Consider the following 25717-nt stretch of genomic DNA (forward strand, 5'->3'; position numbering starts at 1 on the left):
AAATCCAGTCATTGAATCTGATAAACTCAATATCAATGAGAATATATTTTTTCATAGTGATAAACATCATAACGACATCGATCATTCTCCGTTTTCACTTAAGTACAGTTAACCGTAAAAAATACAAAAAAAAAATAGTAAGACCCAAATATCGAAGAGCAAGTTTATGAATCTTGTTCAAACGATCACCCATTTCGGAAAAAGCGGGAAGGAAAAGAAAATGGAAGAAAAAACGTTATCGATGCATCTGCCACTTTTGTTTTGTCTTTCATCGAAAACGTCGTTCGTTGATATCGTTACGAAGTCTGAGAGTAATTGTGAGAGGAGCTCGTTAACGCACCACTAGAATATGACTCATGGAGAGCTCGTTAAAAAGAAGAAGAAGAAAAAAAAGTGAATAACATCGAGCTTTAATAAGCACCGTTCGCTCCATATAATGCACTCTGTGATTTACTTCGACGTTTCGTAGTCATTTCTCATGCTCCTTTATTAACTTTGTCATCCTATGAATCCGTTTGTTGTCTTCTTTTTCTCATTACCTATGTCCTATATTTGTAGATGTGTATACGTGCGTATACACGTTCCAAGGTATAATCTTTCTTTACGATTTGTAAAATGCTAAAGTGATATGCGTGCTGTATGTGTACAAATATAAGAAGAGTAGTTACTCTAGAAGATTTTATAAATATTGTAGACGATAAAATTAATATTTAGTTCTTCATTTATTTTATTTCCTGTTTGATTACGTTTCGATCTTAGTAAAAGGAAACTCCACTCCGAGATTGGGGGGAAACGACATTCAGTTGTTTAAAAAAACAAAGTTCCTTTATGCATGATTTCACTGCGATCTTTATCAAAAACAAAAGCTGTACGCATCGGTTGACTATGGGGGGAAGATCCTTCTGCTATTGGTCGATAGTATTCAAAATCTCCTTCCCTCTCCAAAGGGATGTGTTATTCTTTTATGATATAAATATGTGAAAGAAAGTAAGAAAATGAGTTTCCTTAGTCTATCAGTTCTTAGTCTGAATCAGTCTGCATATCCGTCTGTATCGGTTCATTAGTCCTTAGTTCTCAGTTAAATAATTACACTTTCAGTCTGTTATATTCGTCTGCGTATTTTATCAGTCAGTTTATTAGTTTATCAGTCAGTCAGTTTTATATTCATAACTTTTTTTATATTCTGATTTTTGTAACCACGCCATTTTTTTTGTAAACTTTTAGTAAATACCGCTCAACATCACATCATTATAATTTAATACACTATATTTAGCCCGGTCAAATTAGACATTGACCTTTGCATAAATTCACAACAAGCTGAAAATTTACAGGCACGTAAGAGATAACACTCTAATGAAATCCTGAAAAGTCCCTATTGATCCCGTGTGTGCAAAAAATTTTATTCAAGGTCAAAGGTCGCAAAAATGGGTTTTTTAGATTTTTTGGCCAAACGGTTAGTTTTACGATAAAAATAGTTCAAACTAAAATTGTAGATGAGGTAATTATCTACTAAAATTGTCCCTATACTTTTTTCTCTAAAATTTACCATTTCTGAGAAAAAGCCATTCGAAAGTTAGCTGGAGCTGTATTCTCCATAATATGGATGACTACGCTGTCTGTGAACATTATTGGACGCGTAATATAAGTAAAATTTTAAGTTTGCGTGACTAATATATTTATAATGAGTAATTCTGAAAATTTGAGTTGAAAAGAACCCGTTCTACAAGACCCAATTGCAGCTTGGACTTAAAAGAGCGAGGCCTAACTGCAGACATAATACTGTGACTAATGTTTGTACATACTAATTTTAATTGTTCTAAATTTAACCGTTTATTTTTTAAAATAATTTGTTCTATAAAATATATCAATGACTCCTGAATAAGATTCTTTATATCTTCAAACATGCGACTAGGTGGAGGATAATGAGAATTATCGACGGCTACCGATTGAATATCTTCTCGAATGATTGCTGCCGCAGCTTCCAGAATCTTAACCCCTTAACCTACAACTACAGGCATTGCCCGTGTACGATGATCGGGCCAAACGTAAATCCTACGGGCATAGCCCGTAGTACGATGGTCACAATATTTACGTTTTGCTCGATTAGTGTATTACTCAAGTCGTGCGAATGGCTCGAAGGCTGCGCGAACTTGTTTACGTTTTCGGCCTTAAATTCTCGAACATAAATCGTAGGTTAAGGGGTTAAATCGCTCTTCTTTTCCATTAGATTTTTTTTCGCCCCAGGCTTGATTTAATAGATAATAATGATTATCGATAAAGTATATAAATGTTTATTGTCCGGGTTTTTCTGTGATAATAACCTTATCACCATATTTTAACTTTAATCGCAGTTTAACAGTTCTATTATCAATATTTGAATTTTTGCAAACATTTTTGAATTTTTCTAATGTAAACTGACAGTCATCACTATTCTCGATGTATGCAAATATTTCTTCCATGGTGAGATTCAATGCTCCATCTCGGAGACGACCAGTTTTACCCCCAGTGGGCGGTTTTAAAAAAGAAATATAGCTATCATGATGATAGCTAGCCTCAGCAGCGACTAAATCATGTTCAAACCCTATGCGAGCGGTAATAGTTTTTGAATTATCATTAGAACAAGACTGGGCTATTTTCAGAACAGATTCTTTGAATGAAAGTGTAATAACCTTACAAATTTTACGCCGAAATTTCTGAGCTCGTTTCTTTTCCTATTCTTCATTTGCTTCATCGCCGTAAAAAAAACAATGATTTTTAAAACAAAAACCTGATTCACTTACGCGTGCTCTGGTACGAGGAGGATTTATTTTCGATATACTGGCTTGATCCTCTTCATGTTGTCTTTTCATTGCAGCGATAGTGTTTCTCCGAGTGTAGATTTTCCGACATTGCACATGTACTGCCACTGATTTTTGGCTTTTTAGATAGTCTGTGAATTCATCACCTCTTTCAGAACTTGCGTCAATCAATGTTTTCATAGCACGATCAACAATAACAATTTCACTTGCAGGCAAATGATCTTTACAAATGAAGCAAAGTCCCGACATTTTCTAAAAACTGAATACAGCACAAACTTTAAAAAATAGTATTAGCAATAACCACGTGTTTTCACTACGAGGGAACATTAAATACTAACGGTATTTCGTTAGGCCCTTCGAATAGAGAGCAGGTAGACGAGTATACTCGAGTAGACAATTGAACAGCAGATAGATGTTGCTCAAGGCCACGTGGTCACATCAAATAAATGACGGGTTCTTTTCAACTCAAATTTTCAGAATTACTCATTATAAATATATTAGTCACGCAAACTTAAAATTTTACTTATATTACGCGTCCAATAATGTTCACAGACAGCGTAGTCATCCATATTATGGAGAATACAGCTCCAGCTAACTTTCGAATGGCTTTTTCTCAGAAATGGTAAATTTTAGAGAAAAAAGTATAGGGACAATTTTAGTAGATAATTACCTCATCTACAATTTTAGTTTGAACTATTTTTATCGTAAAACTAACCGTTTGGCCAAAAAATCTAAAAAACCCATTTTTGCGACCTTTGACCTTGAATAAAATTTTTTGCACACACGGGATCAATAGGGACTTTTCAGGATTTCATTAGAGTGTTATCTCTTACGTGCCTGTAAATTTTCAGCTTGTTGTGAATTTATGCAAAGGTCAATGTCTAATTTGACCGGGCTAATTATATCATCTTCAGTTTTATTTCTCTCTGTTTGAACCCCACAATATCAAGATCGTAATAATTACTCATTGCGCGACGATATAAAAAGAACAAAATAGGATTAATTAATTGAGAAACGTAATATACATTTATTATTACGAATCTCAAATAATATAGTAGAAACAAAAATTTTGTATTAATTTAAATTGGTAAAAACAAAAATAGTTATACATTATCTATCTAAGAATAGTACAAATAATGAATAATTAATTGATTAGGTTGATCGGTAAATAAATATCTTGAATAAAATTTCTATTAAGAAAATAAGTAGATTTTTATTGCAAAGATAAAATCAGCGTCTTGTGGAACGCAACGGTGTATCTGGTGTTACCTCATGACATTGGAAAATTGGGTCGTACTGACTTGTAAGACTCGTCAGAATGGTCACAGTATAACGTGTTGTCCCATGAGTTTCTCGCATAAGATCGAATAACAGATACTCAACGACGTTCTACTATTAACTAACATGACTGTCACACCCATGGGAAACGTGAGCTAGGATTACCATTCTATATCAAACCATATTTTGAGCCTTCCCTATTTGTCATTTCAATGACGTCAAGTTAAACGACAAGTAAGAGACATCTCTCTATCTTCCTCCTCTTTTTCTTCCTCTTTCATATAAGAAATATATGAAAATAAATTTATATCTAAAATAAACTTAACTTTAAAAACGTTTAAACCATATCCAACGTTAAAAAAGAATTAAACATTTATATAAATATAACCTACTTTTTCTCCAATATTCATTATTGATTTTTAATTTCAAATTCATTTCAATATGTTTCACATACTTAATAATTGATATTGACAAGTATTAGATATTCATGTTGTCACGAATAGAAAACACGATATTCTCACAAAGTTAGTTTTATTTTACCCTAAAGATTCGATCGAAGAGAAAAATTTGAAGAACTCGTCTCTCGAGGCTTTGTCTCTCCAAGTTTCTATCTAAAAATTAGAATTCAGTTTAAGGGCCGGACCAGCCCAGCACAACCCGATCTAACCCGACATTTACGATCTATGAGAGTATTTCCACGACGAAAGGGGATTTGCACTGGGGATTATCCAGCAAGTCTCTATAAAAATCTAAACATGTGAGAGCACTGAGTACAATGGCTCTTTAAGAGCCATCTCGTCCACCCTCTCCTCACTCCCCTCACCACTCTATATCACTCTGATTTCTTTTTCTTTCTACCACTCTTTATCCAACCAACTTGCATTGCGATTTAACGTCTTCTCATTTTTGACAAAAAATGTTCCGAGCTAAGAAATCTGCCGATCTATTATACATTTTGAAGAATATTTGGAATTAAGGACAAAGGAAAACTTTTGCATCTCGATCTTTAATTGAAATCATTTTATTTCAATTCATCGGTACTATGTTCAAAGAGTATTCATTTTTCGTCGAACATCTTTCTTCTTCTTTGCTAAATTAAAATATGTATTAAATAAGTTTTCTTTTATCTTGTATTATAAATATGTTTTATTAAACGATCGTTTTTAAGCCATTTAAAAAAAAGAAAAGTTAAAAATTATTGTAATTAAAAGTTTTGATCAAAATAGGATATTTTATGTACAAATTTGATGAGATCGGATTAAAGTCTCATTAACTTTTTATATCAATTTTTCTCTACACGTGAGAATTTTGTTTTTATTCTTTAGTTCAGGAATATCCAACTTTGCTGAGCAGAGGTTAAATCTAGTCGTTAACATTTTAGACCTTTAATTTTGCTATCAAAGTACCACCAAATGAAAAAATTCTTTTGCTATTTAGATAAACTTTCGACACGTATCATAGCTGTTCAATCAGTTTGCTTCCATAGATGAAAAAAAGGTATTTAGTTGGAAAATCGTGTTATGTTACAAATATGTTACTAACACTATTGCTACTTTCTATGCAACAAATCTATATTTAATAACCACAATATACAAATGATACCTTTTAATCTATTTTTAACGATGTATCAACATCGATGTATATTTTAACGATGTGAATGAAATAAAACAAGTTACAAAAACTATAAATTAAAAATGTATATTTTCTTTCAGAAAGAAAGAAAATATATTATATAATATATTGTGGTTCGGAGAGAAATATATTAATAATTTATTCAATGTGTTAATTATTATGTCGAGCGGTATTTACAATAGTTTACAAAAAGTGACATGGGTGCAGATTACAGAGTACAGAAAAGTTAGAAAATCAAACTAACTATATGACTGACTGACTGACTGACTGATAGCTAGTGGACTGAATAGACTGATTGACGGATATAGACAAACAGATGCTTTTTTACTTTCTTTCACATATTTATATCCAAAATGAGCTACACCTCTTTGGAGAAGAAAGGAAATGTATAAATCTTATCGGCCTCTAATATCACTTGTGAGGCTAAAAATCAGAAAAGATCGGACCCTTTTCGGAAGCGACAGTCTTTGATCGTCGGCATCGCCTTGTCTTGAATATTATCGCTACGTTTTCGCTTAAGTAAACGATACCTTTATACCTACTGCCTATCGTATTCTATGATATTTTATTTCATATGTTTATTGCAGGGTTTTGTTTAACTAGGATCGAAAGCGTATTCAAAGATAAAATTAAATATAAAGGAAAAGAACTAAATATAAGACTTATCTTCTACACTATGAGTAATAATTTTTTTTTTTTTTATATGAGAGTTTATTTGCAATCTATTACAAAGTAACAATAAGCAAATTTGTTGGTAAAAATAGAATAGTACAAGAATAACATGCAGGTATTTCGCTCAATAGCTAATACCTTCTTAATATTAATATCACATGTATGATGTATATCTTAATGTAACAAAAATATAATATTATAAATTTAACCTTAACTCAGACTACTTGAAATATACTTAAAATCTAGTTATATTGTCTATCGGTTTGAATCTTTTTAAGCGGCGTAAATCGTGAACTTCGTTAAGCAGTTCATTAGCTAAGGTATTAGGGTGGAATTGGAGTTTTTCAGAGTACTTAGTAGTAGAGTTTTTAACAACTGACTTGACAGAGGGTATTTCAAGATCCTTAGAAATGTTTTTGTTAGTGACATACCATGGAGAGTTTGTTATAATGCGAAGTATCTTTGATTGAAATCTTTCAAGGATTTCAATATTAGAGTTGGCAGATGAGCCCCAGAGTTGGATACCATAGGTCCAGATGGGTTTCAAAATACTTTTGAATATTATAACCTTACTATTAAGAGAAAGTTTGGAGTTTGGACCTAATAGCCAGTAGTGTTTCCTAAGTTGTAAGCCAAGTTGCTTCCTCTTTTGCCAGATGTGGTGTTTCCAGTTTAATTTACTGTCTAAGTGCATTCCTAGATGTTTCACTGAATCTGATTGGGGAATTTGTATGCTATTAATTGATACTGGAGCACATGTTTGTTTTCTGAGTGTGAAAGTAATGTGCACCGATTTCGTTTCATTAATACGAATTCTCCATTTTTTTAGCCATAATTGTATACCGTACAAATTTTCTTGAACCAGGTTTGAAGCTAGTGTTGGGTTGGAATGAGAAGCCATGATTGCAGTGTCATCTGTATAAGTAGCGGTGGTTGTTTGTTCAGTCGTTGGTAGATCTGCCGTATATAACGTATATAAAACTGGTCCAAGGACATTTCCTTGTGGGACACCTGACCTGATAGGATGCAGTTTGCTTAATGTATCATTTTGTTTAACAATAAAGTATCTATTATCAAGATATGACTTTAATAATTGGAACATACAGAAGGGTAATGCTTTTTTAAGTTTATATAATAAGCCTGGGTGCCATACTTTATCAAAGGCTTGAGTGACGTCCAGAAAGACAGCCGAGCAATACTTTTTTTCCTCAAGACTTAAGCTTATTTGACGGACTAGTCTGTGTACCTGCTCTATCGTAGCGTGCTTATTCCTGAACCCAAATTGGTGTGCAGGTAAGAGCTGATTCACAGCTAAATGTGCATTAATTCTTTTGACAAGTAGCTTTTCTAGTACTTTCGATAAATGTGAGAGCAAACTAATAGGCCTATATGAGGTAACATATTGAGGGTCTTTACCTGGTTTTCGTATTAGGATAATTTGGGCTATTTTCCATTGTATAGGAAAGTAGTTAAGACGAAGAATAGCATTAAATATTATTGTAAGAAATCTTATGCATCTATCAGATAGTTCACGCAGTAGTTTACCAGTAATCAGATCAATACCCGGAGCCTTCTTAATACTGATTTCTTGGTGTATTACCAGACTGATTTCGCTTGCTCTAAACGGTTTATGGGGGCTAGGCAAATCTTCTGTTGCATACAGATACGTATGTACTTCCTCTTCTTCTTCGGCCGATACCTCTTGTGGAAAGGGTTGAAAAACTTCTTTGAGATGGTTTGCAAAAGCCGCTGCCTTTTCTGCATCACTCCTTGCCCATTTGTTGTTATCGACTTTGATGGGTGGTACACTGACTTGAGGATTTTTTATTTTCTTCGTGGCTTTCCAGAGAGAATAGTTTGTTTCTTTAGTTGGAGCTAATTTTTGAACATAGTTTTGGATAGTTAATTCTCTTTCTTCCAGGAGCAATTTCTTCAGTCTTCTTGTAGCTCTGTTAACCCTTTCGCTACGGGGCGGATCTCCGCCGCGGTACTCCCGCAGTACGGCGCGCTACACCGAAACAGTGCACGGTGCACGCAACGTTCGAGCCGGTGTCGTAAGACTTATGATCGAAGCATTTGGTTTATTATTGAAGCCCGTAAAAAACAAATGATGCAAAACGAAAGACTCACGCGGCATGTCTAGAGTGAGATACTCTGTGCATAGCAACTGCAGGCGCTTATCATATATACAATTACGCGCATCTTTAGCGGGAGCGACTATAGCCGCTCGTAGTATCTCAGCGGCATCACATGGAAAGCGACTATAGTCGCCCGTAGTACCTGAGTGGCATCACATGGAGAGCGACTATAGTCGCTCGTAGTAGCGAAAGGGTTAAGTCTGGTGAGTAATAATTTCGATGATTTATTAATATTTAATGTCCGATTCAAGGATATTAAATTGAAATAAACAATGTAACGTGAGAAATGTAAAACGTTAATTCTTCGATTTAATCGAAACCGGACATGTATTCTCTGAAAATGTTTGAAATCATGGTCATGCAAGCAGATGGATCGTATACGTAGATAACCACATTGCTCAGATAATTAACACACTGAACAGATCCTCCAATTAGTAGAGATAGGCAATTAGCATATAAGCTTGACAATCGATGTATCTATACATGTATAGATTTATCCCGTAGACGACATAGCGAATAATCGGACGAGTTAAAAAAAACGGTAGATAATTTTGTGAGAATAAAATTCCAAACTTGATATAATCTTTAGCATGCAATGTTACTTGTCATTAGTAACAAATCAACATCGAGTAAAGAAGACGTTTTCATCAATAATATTCGATTTTTAATGAAACCGAAGAATACAATCCAAACGAGCCATGCTTAACCTGTGGTCAGAAACGCCCTGTCATAAATTTTCCTTTTTCTTTTTTTATGTAGCTAAAGTTGTAGCTACCTAACCAACATCCCACAACACCACGCCTTCGGAATCGATCGCCTTAAAAACAATACTAATTATCACATCAATGGTAAAATGCACCTATTATTTATCAACTTTATGACCTTTTTTATTGTTAGTCAGCGATTTTCAAGATTCACCATAATATACAATACCAAGTGTAACCCTCGAAAAAAAAATGATTTAATATAACTAATCTAAACAATTATTCGTAATATTTAATATTGAGAGATGAATATGGAGAGATTAATACAAATTATTCAATATTGTAAAGTAAACAACGGAGAGGAAATAATAATAATATATTTTTTGAACAAAAATTTTTCTATCTTCGTTTGTTTAATAACATCTTTACTGACGTGTAGGTCACCGGTGACCTCAACACAACCAATAGAAAAAATACATAATTATAGTAAATATCGATACTGATAAATTTCTAAATAATACCATTGTTTTTATAAAAATTTGAAGAAAATAGTGGCATATAGGACATGCAAAAATAATTTTATTAATACAAGGAAAATATGAATTACATATTACGACGTTTTATCTGTACGTAATTGCTTGTTAAAATGCAATCTTCATCGTCAGAACATTTCACTAAATACATCGTTAACTTCATCCTAAAATCGGGAATTAAAATATTTTTCAGGTTACTTTTTTGTACAACACAATTTAATTTACAATATTAGTAATCAATAAAAGCTTTATTTCCAGTAACATTTTATAGTTTTTCGCAGTGGTGAAATATAAACAGTCATTTGATCAGACAAATTAACTACAGATTTCCATTAATTCTAATCTACTACCATTTTTGGACAGTTTGAAATAACTGATAATCACAAAAATGGTCTACAGCGCTTAGAGGGTCATCTGCGATCTCATCAAAAATAATAAAAAACGCAAAAATAAAAAACACAATTAAACAACTTCTTTTATCTGCTGTAAAAAAAATTTTAACAAAATATATATCCCATAATGAAAAATTCATGTTGTTCTAAGTTGTAGGCAAATCACGTGAAATGTGCGCGACTGTTAATGTGTTAATACGTATCCTCCCTGTCTGGATTTTATCGATTCAATAATATATTATCATTTCAAGACAAAACATTTCCAAATTATTTTGCTTAACGTCACGACTAAGTTTTTACAATTAAGATCATATACAAAGGCCATGTACTAGATCGGTACTAATGGTAAGTTATAACGAACTTACCATTAGTACCGATTACTATCAAGAAAAAGAATGGAAAATTAACATTTGCCTTAGCAAACTTGACTAAACTCACGATAACATATATAACAATTGTTGAATTTTCTTGTAAGCTTTATTTATAGAATATCTTTTACACCTACTATGTGAACGTACTTTTAAATCATCCAACGGAATTTCTAACGATCGATTATCATTACAAAATAAGAGAGAGAAAGATATATATAGATGCTACTTATTTTCTTTTTAATATGAATACAACTTTCATCTAGAAAAGAATTATTATAGCAAATAAGTGATAAAACATGGAAAAAGAAAAAAGTGGAAAAAGAAAATAAAAAATAGAACAAAAGGCGTCGGGCGGAGCTGAAGGGGGTGAGAGGTAGAGAAACAAGAATAAGGGATAGGATAGGATAGAAGGAAACACAAAAGAAAAGAAAATGAAAGAAGAGTTTTTAGGACGTAGAAAAAAAACCGACAGACAGTGTCACTATCCACGTAACGCCGTTTTCCCTCTAGCATCGTGCATTTTTCTCGTTAGCCTTTATCTTCCTTTTTCATCTCGTGATACTGCCCTTCTCGTTGTTTCTCTCTCTCTCTCTCTTTCTCTTCCAACCAACCCAACACCCCTCGTATACTTGTGTTTAATCCCGTTGACACGGATTAACGAGGATTCTTGACCGTCGCGCGTCAAAGACTACTTTGTCCTAGCCGTAAATTAATCGATGTCAGATGTCAAATTATTTTACCCGATGCAAGCGAGAGAGATAACGTGAGCGTCTCACTAAAAGGAAAGAAGAAGAAGAAAGAAGACAAAAAAATAAGAAAAAGAAGAAGAAGAAGAAGAAGTAGGTAGGTTGGTAGAAAAAAGGGGGTGGGAAAGGAAAAAATAAAAGGAAACAAAAAAAAGCGATTCCCATCCACCATAGAGCAAATCTTTTCTTCGCGCGCTGTTTTTGCGAATGGTTAGGAAGAAACATCGTTCCGACTCTATTCATGTGTTGTGTGCACACATATAGACAAATAGCATGGTTTTTTTTCCTTGACACGCCTCGATCGTGTTAATAAAAACACCTTCTAGCGCCATTTACGAGATTAACCTACACTTTCGTAAAATTTACCCTGAGGCGTCTCGTTAACAAAAATTAAGTACATGCTTTTGGGAAATTGAAAATAAATATAAAAAGAGTAATATGTACATATATATATATATATATATATATATATATATATATATATATATATATATATATATACAGAACAAGTTGAATGAAGTTTTATAATTGATCTAAACTACCGGATAAAAGTTTGGAATTACTTGCTGATTCTTGTACAAATTAAATGCACTGATTAAATTTGAAATCGTCTATCGTTTATTGTATCAAATATTAACAAGTTAAATAATCTTTTAAGGGTTCATTCTGGTTTATCATTTTGAAAAAATCAATTTTTTTTTTGCATTTTTCGAAAGTAGACATATGTAAAATTATCATACAAAAATTTTAGAACGATCCGAGCAGTTTAAGTATATTATTTTGCGATCCAAACACATAGAGATATTACAGATAGAGGGGCAAACCATCTGCGGTTGTGTAAGTGGAAATGTCTCTGCATGAATATAGCAGCAAAAAACAAAAGGTTAAAGTAGACCTTACCAAAACAGAATTACTTGAAAGATGTTTAGGTGGCCACACTCAAAATAATAATGAGTGCTTCAACAAATGCGTTTGGACTATAGTGCCTAAACACCTATTTAATGGTAAAAAAATTGTTGAAATAGCTTGTAAATTGGCATCTTGTATATTCAACGAAGGTTTTGATCCAATACTGAAAATAATGCACGCTTTGGGAATAAAACTTGGCCCTATCGCAGTCAATTACGCTAGTAACCGCGACAACACGCGTGTGCGCTCAACCAATCGTTTGAGCGGAGAATCTTTAAAAGAGGCCAGGACACAACGAAAAAAGGCTAGAGTGGAAGATAATGAGTATTTTGAAGAAGTAGAAGGCATACTGTATAGAGCAGGCATCGCAAAATAAGGTAAAGTCAGACTTTTTAAAAATTTGTTAAAAAAACTTTAAACGCGTTTTTCTCGAAACAACGTTTTTTCGGTTGGCGGGCATGATATCTCTAAAACTACTCAACCGATCCTTCTAAAATTTTAACCACGTACTCTAAACATGAATGGCTATCTCGCATGCTATAACCAAGTAAAAATATTAATTTTTACATAAAACCATTTAATTTTTTTATTTTAGATCAACCGTTCTCAAATTTCGATGCCCACCAACAGCATACCTACTTTTGAAGGGTTCACGTTTGTCAGCCATTTTGAATGTCAAAATATGTTAAAAACAATTAAAAAAAATTTTTTTTTGTACTTCTAGAGTGTATTTATCATACCCAACAACTTTCATATGTATATATATCCAACATAGCTTAAAAAAAATCGTGAAAATAGCCTTTTTTTCGGCGTATAAACCAGAATGAACCCTTAAGACATTTTAGCACTTTCTTACGTCCATAATGCTTCATTTTAGTTTATACACCCATAATTTTCCAAAACAGGAATATCTATAATATAATCTATATAAACCATAGTTATCAAGATGTCTAAAATATGTCAGGACTGTCATAAAAATATAAGCAATGTTTCTGACGATAGATCAATTTAAAAAAGAAAAGTTGCATTCCTTAATAAAAGGAAACAGAAAAGAAGAAAAGGAAGTGAAAAACATATTATTCAAACATATTTACTCTCAAGCAAATTTATTTCGAATTACTCTAATGGCATTCATTTTGTTCATATACTATATTTGTTCATATAATATATCCTGTTGTTCTAAATAAAACTTAACGATTCAAAACTTTCAAACAAACAAACAAATATTGTTGTATGTTAAATATATGTAAAACATTAAATAAGAATTTTGATAGGTCGTTCAATAAATTCCTCCTTCAAAAGCTATTAGAATAATAATAGATGATGATTGATACACGCATACATTATAAAGAATTACACGCGTGATGAAGGAAAGGGGTGAAGAAGATTCAGCCGGAGGGGTCAGTAATACGCAGCTAAAGTTCTACGTCTCGTTGAAAGCGTGTAACTGGTAGCAGAACCCAAGGGATTACTGGTAATCTGTGGTAAGCTACGCTACGTGTGCAGGTACCAGCAACCTGTTTCGGATATTGTTACGACGAGGAGCCGGGAGCCATTTCCAACGGCGAGTCGTTCGAACTCTAGTATCCACTGTGCTGTTTCTCTTCCGGTACCGGCACCGGCTCGTTTGTAGACTCGTTAGCACCGTACCGCGGATACGATGAGGAGATTCGATGCTTTACAGACGAATTAGCCAAATGTTGCGAAATTTCCATCGTATTCTGTCTGTCTCACACTATCCCTTTGTTCCTATTTCTTTCTCTCTCATTCGGGTTCTAACGAACGAGACACACATGTCCGCCAATTTCAATGAATATTTTCAACAAAGAAACGTATTTACTCTCTCTTTCTCTATTTCTCTTTGCTATATTGGAAAATGGTCAAATTGGTTTCTGCACAAAATTAAAAAAAAAATTATTATTGCATTCCGTGAACATTTGCTGTCTTTGCCAATACACGAATAATTATAATGGGAATAGAGAGAAATGATTAAATACAAATTCGATTCGAATAGGAGAAATTTGTGTGTGTGTGTGTGTGGAATATAACTATATATAAGATAACGATTACTATCAATTATTATACATGAACAAATATATGAAAATATATTTTCGTATTAAAAGAAAAAATAAAGAAAATATAGAAAGTATTTTCTAGTTACGGCTAAAAGAGATCCCTTACGATGTATATAATAGTGAGATCAACGTGCTAAGGTTCGTATCGCGTAATTACAACGCAATAGCCGACTAAGCTTTCTCTAAAGACAGATATTAAATCAGTTCGTTCACACGTTAGCGACCAATTTAACGACACCGCCGTCGTAAAGTATTCCTTTTTTTTCTGTCTCTTTCTGTCTCTCTTACATACACTAATTTATTTTTTCTTTTTTCTTTTTCGCACTTCCTTCTATATGAACGAGGACCTTCCTTTTAATAGCTGAACGCATTAATGTTAGATATCTTTCCACTCTTTCGTTACGCTTGTAATAGTTGATCAACGAGAAAGAAAGAGAACTTGGCGTCTAACCTTTTGATAACAACTCTTTTGAGCTGGTGTTTCACTTCTCGAGTACTTTCCTAAACGAGATTTAACGCCGTAATCACTTTATACGAAATAGCTTCTCGTACTCTACAGATTCCTTCGAAACGAGGAAGAAGAAAGTGAGAATTTTAAGCGAATAACTTTTATCTCTTAATTGAGAGTCGTTAGTACTATAGAAATCATTCCGAAAATAATACATAACTACAATTGCTTTCAATCTGATATTCGAAGAAAATAAGAATTTTGTTATTCTCTAACTGAAAGGCATAAAGATTTCAAAATAACATTGTGATTCGCGGTTTAAAACGCTTGCTGGATAGAAGTGAATTCTCATGCGTTTAGTGTATCGCAGTTTTGTAGAATGAGACCCGAGGGTACGATATTCTGTATTATAGTCGTCACGCGTATATACGTTCATGAGAAATACGTAATTCGAGTGGTTCGTATCGGTAGCCGTTCTATAACGCACTATGCCGCTTATGTAAAGCATACTATGTGCATATATGTAGATACATAGTATACGATATATGATAATACGTAACATGGGACTGTTTGCTAGAGTTGAAAGGATATATTATTGAACGGGAATATCCTAGCAGTAAAAACATCGATTGTTGGGTCGAAAGTTGAATACAACGTTGTATAATCATATAAACATAATATAATTAATATAACTAATAAACGATATAACTTTTCGTACATTTTCAATTGAATTAATTTCATTTCATATATGTCTTTCGATACAAAATATTTATTATATTTTATTTTGAAGAAAATGTTTATAATAAAGTTAAGTTATACAGAAAATTATCGACCCACAAAATGGCAACAAATTTATTTAATGCAATATGAATTCCATAACATTGTGATCTATTCTTCATCGAAACTTATTAACCTATAAAAATTCTTACATTCTATAATTATAAAAACTTCCAATCAATGGAACCATTTTAGATCAACTCATATATCATATAGAAAATTTACAGTAACATTCATTATACTACAAAGTATTACAAAAAATTCACATTAACCCTTTGACTGCTACGGGCGCATATATGCGTTCGACGCAAGCCATCGATATAGACTTTGGACGCAAATGCGCGCTCGACGAAGTTTTTGCTGTTTACTGTTTCCTTATATGTATGTTTGGAAATACAAAAAAATACAAAAAAATAGTATTCAGTCCCTAGCGATCGCTTCAACTTAGAGTAGTTAGCAGTCAAAGGGTTAAAGGATTACACTATTTTGACGCTCGGAAAAACTAGCAAAAATTTAAAACATTTGTTTGACACTACTTGAAAGTATTATCCAGCAAATTTTTTCGAGCGCCAAAATGGTGTTATCTCTTTACAAATAAAAAAAGAACATAATCAATATAAATAAAATTAGTTTTTTTTTTCTAAATTAAAATCTTTTACTTAAATTTACTTAATTTCAGATCATTGATAATTGATAAATTTAAGAATTGAATTAAAGAATATGTAGAGAGATATGTCATAAATGTTTAAAAATTGATCAATTATATTTCTTCAAAAACTGTACGTAGTGAATATATTAAATATTATATTATATTAAGTATATTAAAATGATGTCAATAATATTAAATATAATAGTTTTAGTTCATGATTAAAAAATCATCTAATTATACGGTATTATCTTCTTCTCGTAAAATGAAAGAAGTCTTCATTTGATGTTCTCTCGCAAAGTGCAAGCGAATGCGATGAAGTCTTCCCTTTCGTTACGCAAAGAATGACAAATGGATGGCCATTAGAACGATTTCGTGATCATTTCGTCCTTCCATCGTCCAACACTTTACTTTGAGTCACACGCAAAAAATTAATTACCACCACGAGTATTCGCAAATCAAGTGCGGTAAAATCATCGGCTGTGGGACTCCCTCGTCGTTGATTCATGCGCTATGTGGTACACGTATACATATACGCGTGTATATGTATACATACGTGTAAGCGATAAATCTTTAAAAAGATCTGTAATTATAAAATACAGAAAGCGGGAGAACAGCGTGAAAAAAAGAAATTAAAATTATTTAATTATTGTTGATATAGATAAAAACAAAACTAATACCTCGTTAATTTAACTACTAATTGAATTACTAATCGTTCATCATAATAATAATTTGAAGAATACTTTGTCATTCTAAAAACCTAGACGCGAACATAGACATTATTTATTTCCAAATACAATTAGTCTCTAATATCTTATTTATGTGAAATGTTATTTTATTTAAATTATTTTATTGCTTATATTACTATGATTATATTACAATAAAAATTACATATATTTCTACCAATTTTGTATTAAAAATCGCTAAATGAAATGTTTATGTAATAGACTCACCAATTAATAGACGCATTTACGTATATAAAAGGAAAAATTCAAACTAAATGATAAAATGTACCACGGATAAAATTCGGTATATATTTTTAAATCTATATTAACACAATTACGAGTAAACATTAATGCATTGAAATCCGTATAAATGAAACTTCAAAAAAGATAAATAAATCATACATTCATTTAATTTTGTTGAGTTTTCGAAAAAAATACTTCCGTGATATTATTATACATATGTTATATTCGCTAATGATTCATAATAATTTTGTAAATGTTTTTAAAAATTTGATAAAACATGACCGTACTCATAATAAGATTATATAACGAGAAAAAACTCCATGTAATTAGAAACATATTCGTTAATGCTTCGTAAGACAAATGAAGTTTAAAACTCGTATATGTGTAACGTATTTCGAATAGACGCTCTCGGCAAAACACTGTTTCGAAACTGACACGAATCGTAACGGTACTCATCAGCACGGTACAACAGCATTCCTCGTTGTAAAAATTTGAAAAATTTAATGGCCTCATTATCATTTAATACGATGCCAGAGAAATATGACTTCTCATTTTAGAAGAGAGTATCAAACACAGGAGGAAAAGGGATTGTTAATGAAGAGATAGATCAAAAGGAAATACGAAGAGCCTTCAACGGTAATAATTTAATTGAAAAAGTAAGAAAAAAACCAAAACCTTGTGATTTTTTCCCTTCGTTGATTAATTGCACCTGTTGGAACGAAAGCAATACAAAATAAGTATTCGTGAATAAGCTCGTCGACGAAATTCGATCACACGCCGCGGTACTTTTTGTAACGCAACCGTTTAATTGCAATTGTAATTAACCGTGGTCGAAGCTGCCCGATGAGCGTATTAATTTGCCACAGAAAATGTTTGCGAACGAGTGTGTTTATACTACGGGATATATGTACGCGTACGTGTACACGTATGCCAACGTACGTGTATATGATCGATTTAACCCCGCCGAAAATTCATTTAACTTTCCAATTTTTCCGATAATGTCTCATTAATTCTCATTAATTTTTATTATCGTTCTCTCATAAATCTCCAAAGATCGTGTTGCTGATTGGTTTATATTTTTTGCATTTATTAACATAAATCATATATTTTATTCAAAAATATCCTATTAGGAATACTAAAGAATCTATATTATTCTCACGATAATTCATAAATGATTAAATATATTTAATCATAATGGATATAAGTTGTGACAATAAATTACATCTTAATGTTAAATCCCTTCACATATAATCCAACAAAAATATCCCCTTAACGATCGAATCTTTTTCCCACACATTTAGTTTCTAACTTTCTACCAATAAGACATATCTTTTTTATCGCACACCGATAAATTCAGGTGGGTTTAGCGCCGAGGTTTAATTAAACTAGTTTGGTCGTCATTCCGTCCCTTTCTAGAGCCCAAGCTTTTACGTGTCTCCGTTTGAATCGATCGACCACTTTAATTTAGTCGCTTGCGAAAGTAACGCACACTCTTTACGTTATATTAGTAAATTTATGTAGGGAAAGAAAAAATATATATTTATACGATACGTATACTAGTAAGTATCATTAGTATTCTTCAAAGCGCCACTTTATTATGCGTACTCGAGGAAATAAACGAGAAATAACACGAACCATTTTTTATCGTTCATTTATTTTCTTTCAATAACTACTCGTTCGATTATAAACGAAGTTAAGTTAATGTTAAGTGAAATTAAATAATTTATATTGGCGTCTATAGCTTAATGATATTGTTTTTGCGAAACAGATTCAATATATTTAAGTGTTACGGAAAAAGAAAAATAAACAAGTAGTATAATAATACTTATTTTAAAACGTCCTTTCAACATTAAAGATTCTCTTAGTAACGTAAAAGAATGAGATCCTGTTGATCTCATGTAATCATCAGTCGTAAAAGCTGTCATAAGCTGTGTTGTGTAGTTCCCATAGATCGAAACACGGATAACGGCAATCCCGTAGATATCAAAATTTTCGAATCATCAACGTTATTTCGATCGTTTCGTTGCTCGTCAAAGGTGGAGTCACGAAAATTTATTTACCATAGGCTTCGGGTCAATAAAAAATAATTCCTTGATATTTTGATTGTTCAAATAGACTATTATTCTTTGTTCTTTGCCGTGAGGCAAGTGGATTGATTGGTTGGATGGTTGGTTGCTTGCTTTACTAGATACTTAGCAAATTAAGAATCTAGCTCGAAACTTCTTTATCAAACTTTCAATTATCCAAAGGTCCTGCCCCTTGAGCTGAGCAATTACAAACACGCGACTCTCTCCAACATAAATTCAATAAATATTTGCATTCTTTTTACTAAATAAAAAAGTCAATTAAAATCCGAAGACGACGATGTTTTTACGATAATTAACACATTTCCAACTAAGGTTCCAACTAATATATTTATCCTAAAATATTTATATAACTTATATTCTACATCTACATGAGAGTTCGTGTATAAAATATACAATTTTATATTCACGCATAAACACATACAAACATTTTTAAACACATATAATCAGATATATGTATATTCATATTACAAATAAATTTAATTTTCAAAATTAGTTCTTTTTAATTCTAAATATATCATATGTCTATAAATTTATCAATTAAATGATTACTATTCCACCAAACGAATTTCTCTATATGTTGTATGACCGTTAATTAAATTGAACTAAATAATATGCATTTACATATCGTTGAAAAACGACAAAGTTAGCGAGTAAAGTAACGAATGGAACTGAATAAATAATAATAATCATAATTGGTAAATGGAAGGAAGCAGAGACTGTGTAATTAGACGACTCGTTTATGCAAATAAAAGGACGCTAATTACGTCGTAAATGCGGTAACCATATCAAGATCAATATTCCGCATCGCGCTTGCTATTTACGCAAAATCTCAGAAGCGATGTAACGTAAAATGAGAAATTCTCAGACTTGCGGGTGGCCATTGAAATACCATGATTTATTTTTCTGCTTTTAAGCGAGAATTTGTTTGAAAAGCAATAACGTTATTCGTAAACTAAAATGTGACATCGATGGGACTGTTATAACATTCGCATGAAAATCTATTTTATTGTGCGTCGTTATCGAGTAAATCAAAAATATCAAAATAAAAATAAAATCAATACTAATAATAGAAAGTTTAAGAGTAGGAAGAAAAAAACGATTCGATTAAAAAACAAGATAAAGTTCACTCGGATTTAGAATTTGGTGGTTGGCAATAAAAGCAAATAGGTGTCGCATAAATACTACTCTGATAACTAGGCTCACAACTTACCGGGCTTATCCAGATCAGATACGTCGACCTGCGAGTAGACCGAGGCCACTCCCAGGACCAACAAAACTGTGGTCGTGGTTGTAGTGGTACTACTATTCGTTGCGAATTGCATCGTCGAAGCGATGCTAGCGAAGTTCCACCTGCACCTCCACCACATTTTTTCTCTTTTCTCTTTTCTACTATTTTTTTTCTTCTTTTTTCCTTTTCTTCCTTCTTTCTTCCTTTTTCCTCTTTCTTCTTCTTCTTCTTCTACTTCGCACTAATTATTCACACAATAACGAACAAAAAGAAATGAAAAAAAAACGAGACACGTTCCCTTCAGTTTTTCTTTTCGTTCTTGCCAGGTGTTTTCTTACTCCTGATAAGTGTTAGCACTCCATATACTTAGGACAGTTTCGAAATGGCACTACTAATTGCAACCACGAACCTTGTTTTCGTTTTCTTTCTTCCCTCCCACGTTCGTTATGCCGGCAACGCGTTCGCTGCCGTCGCAGCATTGCGTCCTGGACATTTTCCTTTATTTTCTTCTATTTTCCTTTTGTTTTTGTATTTTAACCTTCTAAAAGGATTGATTTTTAATTGGATATTGCTTGAAAAGTCGACGATACAATTTTTAATCCATTAATAAAATCTTTCGTCGAAAATTGTCGTCGAATTTCGTCAAAATGTACGATTTTTGTTTTTCTAACCTTAAATATCTTCGGGCAAAAATTTGTACGTATATGTTTGTAAAAATCGGTAATAGAAAATTTAGGTGTGATACTCTTCGATAATGGCAATGTTACGATGAAAACTCATGAATATTTCACGTTTTGTTGGCAATTTAGTGATAATAACTCGTGAATTTGTCACCTTTCATTGGCAGTGTTGAAAGAATTATCATTCTAAGAAACACGCGTTTAAGTTGATTTGGTTAGTTTCTTTCTACCCCTTCTCTTTCTCTTCCTCTCCCTATCTCTCTCTCGAGAAGTAAAATCTTTCAAAAAAAATCACGTGTATCTTTTATGTTCATATTAAACCGAAGATAAAAGCGTCTGCTTATATTTATTAAAGAATAGTAGCTTAGCCTCGTTCACAAAAAAAATTGATAATTATCAGCAAAAAAGACGATAAATTCTCGCACTCGGATCAGCAAAACTGATTGAATCCACTCGTAAGACAATCCTTCGTAAACTCTGAAGATAAGTTTCAATCGAAACTGTAAATATCCCTTGGAGATACAAATCGACTTGTATTAATCGATCTCACGTGTCTTGTCAAAACTATCCACGAGAGCGTGTCACGTGCGTACACGTAGGGATTGAGGTGGGTTCTCTTTTTTCGGTTCAATTTTGTACAAATGTGCTTTGACAGCGATAAAAAGAAAATAAAAACAAAAACAAGAGGAAGAAAAAAAGAAAGAAAAAGAGAAAATAGAAAACAAAAAAAATATTACAGAAAAAAGGAAAGAAAAATCTACCTCTGCTGGAAACTTTAGCTTATCTCTAAAAATACAAAAATTCGTTTGAAATGTCACTGAATCGATGACGGATCATCGACGAAGGCCGTCCATTTTTTGTATTCCATTGACGGATTCCGCACCCCGTACTTTTACCGTCGTCATCCGCTAGCACATATGTTACGATCGATTTTATTTCGATAGCAAAAACAAATAATCAATCGATCGATAAAACAAACTAAAACAACAAATAAAAACAAAATTATGAGCACAAAATAAAAAACCAACTTCGTGTGTCTTTTGTTCTTCTTTTTTCCTTTTCTTTTCCTTTCCTTTCCTTTTTATTTATTTCAACGTAAAAACAAATCTTCGACGATTTTCACTCATGACAAAGTATACTTTATTAACGCGTTATGCTAGTTTCGAAATAAAGAACGCGTAAAAAAACCTTTCTTATCACGGAACCACATCGAGTCCTGACCCGCAGCGGCTCGGCACTGAAACCATTGAGTAGCGCGAATGACTGTCGCGAGTCTCCTCGGTTATATCCGTATTTGCTCGGATACGTTCGGGCACGCTCGCCTCACTATCCTCTTCTATTCTATCGCACCACCTTCTTTCTCATTCTCTTTGCTATCGGCTAGTCGAATTTTTCTGTTCTAAACTGAGATAGTTCTTTTCTCTCTTTCCTTCTCACACCGACTTTTTTCTATTTGTCTATGAAATATTAAAAATAAATGAATAAATCTATATTTATTTATATTCGTACCGATAATCATGATAGTGGTCTATAAGTTATCAAAATTATATAGATTTTATATTACGATTTATTTTCTAATGTAAAATAATTTTAACGTAAACAAAAAAATTATAAAATTCATTTTCCAATATTTTGATTCAGTCCGCTATCACATTTGTCTATTTTTTATCCATTCGCGTATGCTATATTTATTCTGTGATTTTCCTATTATTATCACTTTAATGGCCGCACATCTACGCAGTTAAATGTTGCCAGGGGTCAGCAACATTTTTAAAGAATTAATATAAACAGCGAAAGCATTACACGCATGTTGTGTGAATGGCCACTAAAGTGTTAATTTTAATTTAACATTTTAACATTTTTATATTATATTTATATTTTTCTTCATATGTTTATTAGTTTTATTTTAAATATCTATCACAACAAATTAAAAACTTCGAATAGAATACAGAATCTGTTTTACTCCAGATAAATTCCTAGTAGTTTATATTAGAATTTTCGTTTCTACGTGTATATGTATAACTATATATATTTTTTTCTATTTTTTGATATATCTTGTTCTCTCTTTTGCTTGTATTCCTTCCGTATATTGTTTCATTTACTACGTATCTCCAATGAATCTTCTAGCAGTTTCTCTCTCTCTCTCTCTCTTCCTCTCTCTCACTCTCTTACTCCTTCTTCGTTATTTTCCCATGCAGAGGATTAGTATGATTTAGCGACACAGCTAATGAGTCGCCATAATCGTCGTGGTGCAGGCACCGTGCAAACATCGTGCGTGCAACTTGCACTCACCAGGAACTAGATGCTCCTGGGTACTGTCTTACTTCGTTATCTATGTTACTCACCTAAGGGAACTCATCCTCCCGTCTCTCTCTCTCTCTCTCTCTCTCTCTTTCTCTCTTCACATATACACACAAACACTGCGTTTCTATCTCTTATGGTTTCACTTTGTTAGTTTCCTATTACAGGAAGCCGCGTGTTAACGAGTAACCATTGACCTCTGTTCCATTCGAACTACTCTAAAATTTATTATTTTTGAAATTCGAAGAAGAGATGTTTCAAGTTATCCGCGGTATAATTAAAAAAGTTTGTTATTATATTTTTTTCAATTGGCATTTTCAATGTGTAATAGTCGAACATTAAACATACTTTGACTATACTTTATTAATTAACATTTCTGCATTTATCTTGCATGTTTCATCATTCTAATTATTAATGTGCATTATCGATTTGATGCATAAAAGAGCGACCAATTGCAGGGTTTATTAAAGTTTCCCCTTACGTTTATCCTCTCGATGCACGGCTCGACAAATTTTATTATTTCCCATCTAACGATCGATATGTCTCATTAAACTCGTTAGAAATGTTTGCTCATAACAAATACGTAACGGACATTACATCGAAATTACAAATTAATAGTTTATTTGCTTTTATTGACGTCGTTTATTCGTAAAAGATTCACGAATGAATTCAGTTTCGAGAAATTTTAAGGAAAGAACACAAGAGATTCGTTATTACTTAATTAATAAATAATTAGAGCATATGTTGTTTTTAAAGATATTATGAAATTGTCAAAGAAGAAAGTTAGACTCGTAAGATAATTTTATCTAATTGTAAAATAAAGGATATTTGGAGGGGAATAATCTCATAAAAGATAATATGAAAAATATTGAATAAGTGTGTATACATGTGTGCGTATGTGTGTGTGTATTATATAAACTAACAGCAACGAGTTGAATTCTTGGCTCGTACGCAAGTAAGAGAATGCACGTAACCAATGCACGAGGCCAAACGGAGGACACGTACTTAAGCCGTCGACGAAAACTGATGGTCCGTGCGTAGCAAGTGCATGCGCGAGATAACGACCCTCGAAGCTTCATGACTCTAGAGAACTACCTCCGATCGCGATAAATTCTGGCTTTCGTGTTTCCATCGCTATCGGGAATCGACTGCAAATCACTTCCTAATCCTCATCGAGTAGGTATCTCCGGAGGTACCTTTCCTAAATCCGCTTTGGGTTCGGAGCTTTAGTTTCGTATATCGTTATTCTCTTATCCCTTAGTTTGGCGTACAGTCGACGGCTCATCGATGATCTTTAAACGTAAATTACAATCGGTGGATATCTATGCGTTCGAAGGCTGAATATCAAATAGGATAATTGCCGTTCAAATCTCGTTATAATGCGGAGAGTTTCCTTCTATCAAATCTCTACGCGACGTCTTTTCATTTATTTAATATTAATAAATATTATTCGTCAATGTTAATGTTACTCTCTCTCTCTCTCTCTCTCTCTCTCTTAAGAAAATCTCTTAATATTGTCTTCTCGATTAAATAAAATTAATCTATAATGAGTAAGGGTTATATACTATATCGTCGATCTTTAATGAAGAAACTTATTGATCGATACGAAGTTCGATAAAGCTAAGAAGAAATGCAATCGATTTTCAAGTCATCGATCTTACGATAAGAACGAAAGGTAAAGATAAATCGAATGAAGAGAGGAATTCAAATCTAAATCGGTAATCACGATAAGAGGCCTACTTACGTGGCTAAGATCTTCCATTTCATGGTTGAAATTCTCACTGAAGTCTGGACCACGTGCTAGTTCGACGACATTTTACATCTAGCACAGTACCCGCTTTCATGCACGCCCGACGGATTGGAACCCGACACCACATCATACATCATGATACATCGTTGAACACCCAGACTGTTAATCCGAAGCACACGCTGGATGCGATGTAATTGGCTTTCCGGTTTGTTCACGACTCTGTATACGCCATGAAACCTTCCAGGCGCGCTGTTTCTACTCACTCCTCTCTTATAACTTTCTTTTCTTCTTCAACGTTTTCCATTCTACGCAGATCTTCTCTTTTTACTCCTTTTCTGATACATTCTTAGCTTATAAACGTTTGGCTTTTACATACCTAATTATATACACGTATATAATTATACTTCCTTTATCTCATTTATTTTTCATTTGAAATATTTATTTACTTTTCTACTTTTAATTCAAATTAATTCTTTAATAATATTAATGCATTTTTGTTTAACAAATATTTCATTGCTATAATTAGCCAGTATTGACACGGAAAGTAAATATATATTTTCGTTTAATGTCGTCAATAATTTCAT

At 32.8% G+C, this 25717-nt stretch overlaps 2 protein-coding genes across 7 annotated transcripts in view; one reads left to right on the forward strand and one right to left on the reverse strand.

The window, feature by feature from the left end:
• Window positions 1-25248, reverse strand: part of LOC107074202 (neural cell adhesion molecule 1-B) — a 124365-nt gene extending 99117 nt beyond the window's left edge. For 2 of the 6 annotated variants that reach the window (XM_089177098.1, XM_089177101.1), the window contains exon 1: window positions 20385-22315. In XM_089177098.1, the coding sequence (XP_089033224.1) occupies window positions 20385-20541 (157 nt within the window). In that variant the 5' untranslated portion in view covers window positions 20542-22315. Of the gene's footprint in view, window positions 1-20384; window positions 22316-25127 lie in introns of those variants that run through there. The other 4 variants (XM_089177100.1, XM_015335433.2, XM_089177099.1 and 1 more) reach the window with 4 other exon arrangements.
• LOC149030968 (uncharacterized) lies at window positions 12017-12865 on the forward strand. The gene is made up of 2 exons (XM_089177335.1): window positions 12017-12550; window positions 12769-12865. Exon 1 carries the CDS (start codon window positions 12112-12114, stop codon window positions 12547-12549), a length of 438 nt encoding a protein of 145 aa, XP_089033461.1. The 5' UTR covers window positions 12017-12111; the 3' UTR covers window position 12550; window positions 12769-12865.
• Window positions 25249-25717: the final 469 nt, after the last annotated feature.

This window comes from Polistes dominula, unplaced genomic scaffold, assembly GCF_049000335.1.
Source record: "Polistes dominula isolate Pdom_NZ unplaced genomic scaffold, Pdom_raw_medaka contig_20, whole genome shotgun sequence".
Taxonomy (NCBI): Eukaryota; Metazoa; Arthropoda; class Insecta; order Hymenoptera; family Vespidae; genus Polistes; species Polistes dominula.